General features: G+C 33.0%; 1 protein-coding gene across 1 annotated transcript; it reads left to right on the forward strand.

Moving 5' to 3' along the window:
- Positions 1–785: 785 nt before the first annotated feature.
- LOC110037467 (rhomboid-like protein 11, chloroplastic) lies at positions 786–2,681 on the forward strand (the record flags this gene model as incomplete). Its single annotated transcript, XM_020742124.1, is given in 5 exon segments — positions 786–877; positions 992–1,032; positions 1,109–1,275; positions 1,355–1,417; positions 2,418–2,681. Coding segments are annotated over 5 exon segments (564 nt in total), but the record flags the coding sequence as incomplete, so codon positions are not given.
- Positions 2,682–4,329: the final 1,648 nt, after the last annotated feature.

Genomic DNA, 4,329 nt, shown 5'->3' on the forward strand with positions numbered 1-4,329 from the left:
TTGATGGGACTATCTTTGAGCATTTGGATGAGGGCTAATTTTTGCAATTGGAGCATTTTGGTTAAAGCCGTCTAACATTTCCCCTATGAATTGAAAATTGTGCTCGGAGAAAAACTCAACTTATTGTATCTTAGGTAGAGAAGAATCTTATCGCTCTTATGAGACTTCTATAAATTTAAAAGTGAGTGGTTTGTTGCTAATGGGACTTAATGAATGAGACAATATTGGCTGGAATGAATTTAAATAACCAGAAGAATGAAAATTTTTTTTGGCATCCAAAACCACTTAAAAGGGCATCATGTCCTTAAAACTAATCATGTGTTCATCCAGTTCAATTAGTCCCTTGTATGAGTTGAGGTGAAGGACTTTGATCATTGGAGAAATAGATTCTTCTAAAATCTTGTTGACATATTTTGAAGTAGCCAGTGAAACGACGATTTTGTAGAACTTTAAACTGTCTTACCAGACACTCATTATTGAACTTAACAGTTTATATATTTTATTTTTATTAAACTTAATAGCTGCTAAACATGAATGACTTGTGTTGAGGATAAGTTCTTTGACATGATTTTACTTGTAGGTTATGTTCTTTCCTTTGATTTTACATTTATATCCTATGTCAAATTGGAAATTGTTTAAACATTGTCAAAGATTTGTGCATTTGATATACCACTAATTCTTCCATGTTAGCAGGAACCTTTTGTGAAATTCTTTTGTTCTATCCTTGCTACGTCCTATGAGGTTTTTAGACGAAACATGATCTACAGACTATATTCGTTCACTCTTTTCAGATTAGAGAAATCAAGTCCTTATACCTGTACCACAGCCGGCCAGCTTGGTACCAGTTTATATCCTCAGCATTTTGCCACTTTAACTGGTAAAACCTTCAAGCTTTTCAATGTTTATATGTAAAACATTTCTTTATCTGCTTACTTGGAAGTTTGCCTCAACTTCATTTCTCTTAGGCACTGACTTCACCTTAACTTTACAGGAACCACTTATCCAGCAACCTCTTCTTCTTATATATCTTTGGTAAGAGCAAATTCTTGTTGTTCATCAGGTCTTATTCTTCATTTACATTCTTTTTGGTTAATTATTTATTTTATAGGGAAACTAGTTGAAGAGGAGGAGGGCAATTTGGCATTATGGCTTTCTTACATCTTAACCGGTGCCGGTGCCAATCTTGTCTCATGGTTTGTCCTTTCAAGGAATGCGGTATCTGTTGGAGCATCAGGTGCTGTCTTTGGCCTTTTCGCAATTAGTGTCCTGGTAAAGGTAGGTTAATTACCAAAAAATGTGTGGTTAAGATGATTGGTTGTCTGAGCGAATTAAAGCACAATAATTATTTTTGCAGATGTCATGGGACTGGAGAAAAATTCTTGAAGTTCTTATCCTTGGCCAATTTGTTATTGATAAGGTAATGGATCAACTAACTTACTAGAAGATTCTTTGTATTTTCTATCATGAATCCGATAAAATATCCATTTTTGTTCTAATTTTTGAAGGTTTAATGTATTTATATTTTTGTTAGATTTTATTCCATTTTGATTGCATTGTGATCTAGGAATTAATTTTATCTTTCACAAAGGTTTAAATTATTAATCTATTCATTCACTATAATCTGTATATCGATTGGAAAATTGACAAACCAAATTGAAGTCTGTCGAGGTTATCATTTTCAGGAAGGTTTTTAAAAATATAGTTTCTCAATGCTTGCTAATGTAAAGGTAAGTATTAGCAGCTTCTGGTTTATGACCGGCCAGCTCTCTTGGAATATGGATATTCACATAAATATGAACAAATTGAACTATCATATTTAAATAAAATAATTAACAAGTAAAATATCAAAATAGTCCTCTTGACTCTTTACTAAGGGCATTTTTGTCCAAAAGTCTGTCAATGTGTCAAATTAGTTCTCATACTTCTTAATAGGAGTATGTCTCAAGGAGGATTATTTTAGCCCCATTAAAAGAATCAAGGATTAAATTGTCACTTTTATAGACTCTTGGGCTAAAATGCCCCCCTATAAAGAGCGAGGGATTGTTTTGATATTTTCTCGACACTCAAGTGAAAGAAAGTTAACACTAAATCTGATATTAATTCTGTTTAATGTTTTTTTTTGGGCTGCTCACATATGTTTATGTGTTTAACCCTGAACTCAAGAAGTTATGGTTGAAGATAAACACCCAACTACTAGTCTAAGTTGGCTCCACCAAAATGTTTTTGTAATGCTAACCTCTTCATAAATATGACAGTTTTTCACTGACCAGTGCTCCATTGATTTTCTTACTTACCATCGAATAACAAACCTTCACTTATCCTCAAAATTCTCTTTTTCTGCGTTTGATATGTGATTGGCATTGATTTTCAGGACTCTAGCATATTAATAATTAAAAACTTGGACATATCTTTTCCAGGTTATGGAAGCAGCACAGGCATCCACAAGGCTGACAGGTCCTCTCGGCCGAGGGTACTCTTTACAGAATGTGAATCACATAGCCCACCTCTCTGGTGCCCTTATCGGTGTTACGCTGATACTCCTCATCAGTCGAATTCCTTCTCATCCCTCCGGTCAAGGTAACAATGTATTAAAGGGAAACAAAGAAAAACCACATTAAATTTTCTTAATGCGCGATTTCAAATTGATAATTCTAATACAAAAGTAAAGTCATCAGAACTTTTTTAAAGTTCTGTGAATCCCCAACCACTTTCTCTCTGCATTTGTAATTGTTTTCTATGTGAGAAAGTATATAAAGTTCTGTGAATCCCCAACCACTTTCTGCATTTGTAATTGTTTTCTATGTGAGAAAGTATATTTGACATTTTGTGGAGGGCATTGTGTTTGTACTTTGCTTCCACCTATAAGGTAATGCTCCTCACCTCCACATTATTTAGGAAATTTAAGAGTGTTTGGGATCTATTTTGTTTTAAAAATATATTTATTTGATATGTTTTTATTTTTTAAATTTAAAAAAAATATTTTGAATATTTTTAAAACAGATTGATTTATATTCACATATAGATATGTTTTGTTTCAAGTCAAAAACATAAATAAAACAAAGAAACAAAAACACTAAAAATAAATATCCGAATAATGATCTCAAACGGCCCTGAATATATAAACTACGTATCTAGAATGATATTAGCTTGTCACGACACTTATGTCCATTGACTGTGTTCGTTCCTCTTGATAGATTGTTAATATGTTTTCAAGCTAAGGGTGCGTTTGGGGCAGTTTGTGCTTATTCAGATGAGTCGCTTATCTAGAAATGTGGACTGCAGGGTTTGATCCTGTAAAAAAATCAAGAGTGTTTTCGGATAAGCTGCCCAAGCGCAGTTTCTAAACGGTGAGGCGGCATTTTTAAACGCCGCCGCAGCGGATAAGATGCCCCAAATGGAGGCAAGTAACAGCTCAAGTAGATGAAATATACTATTCTTTGTGTTTTGCGTACCTTGTATAAACCAATATCTCAGCATCTACCCACAAACGGCCAGATCTAAAATGGTCAGATTATGTTACTTAAACAAGAAGTTAAGAAGCATAGCTATTGATGAAAGTGGGCAACTTCATAGCAGTGAATAAATATATTTTCCTAACCATAAAAGCTAAACTCCATTGAAGATGGCTTGATATTTATCTATCAAACATCAGTAACTTTTTAGGATTTAACTTCAATCTCTAGCTCCTTGTATTTCCATCGGATGAAGATGATTAACGTTAAGTGACGTCAAGCATTTTGCTTTTATATCATCATATTTTTATAGCTAGTTTATATAAAATTAAATATGCAGCATTCACATGCCTGACTTTTAATTGCCTATAATTTTGAATATATAAGCAATTAAAGGCTTGTAGAGGGATGCCAGGCATGTGAATTCACACTACAAAAGGCTGCAGACCCAAAAAGAATGAGATCTTAATTGTCTTTAAATTTTTATTACCCAACTCATTTATGCTAAAATTTGAATGAACATAATGGTCACCCAGAAGCACCAAAGGAAAAAAACAAACAACACAAAAGTAAATCTTAACACAAATCACATAATATTTTTTCAGTTTACACAAAATTACAGAATTCAAGAAGCATTTATAAATTATAAAAAGACAGATAAATAATACTCTCAAGCATAAGCAAGTTTGTCTTCTCAACCAAAGCATGAATAAGCTTTTAACCTTCGACTAAATTATGTACATGTTTTACTTCTAAACTAAAACATCTATGATTTATTCCATTAATAGAATCATCTCATTATCACCAACACCATCAGGTGTCTCAAAATGATTAACTTCCAAAATTTTCTCTATTATTGATAGTTTCGTACGATATT

The sequence above is a fragment of the Phalaenopsis equestris genome, unplaced genomic scaffold (assembly GCF_001263595.1).
Source record: "Phalaenopsis equestris unplaced genomic scaffold, ASM126359v1 Scaffold219852, whole genome shotgun sequence".
Taxonomy (NCBI): Eukaryota; Viridiplantae; Streptophyta; class Magnoliopsida; order Asparagales; family Orchidaceae; genus Phalaenopsis; species Phalaenopsis equestris.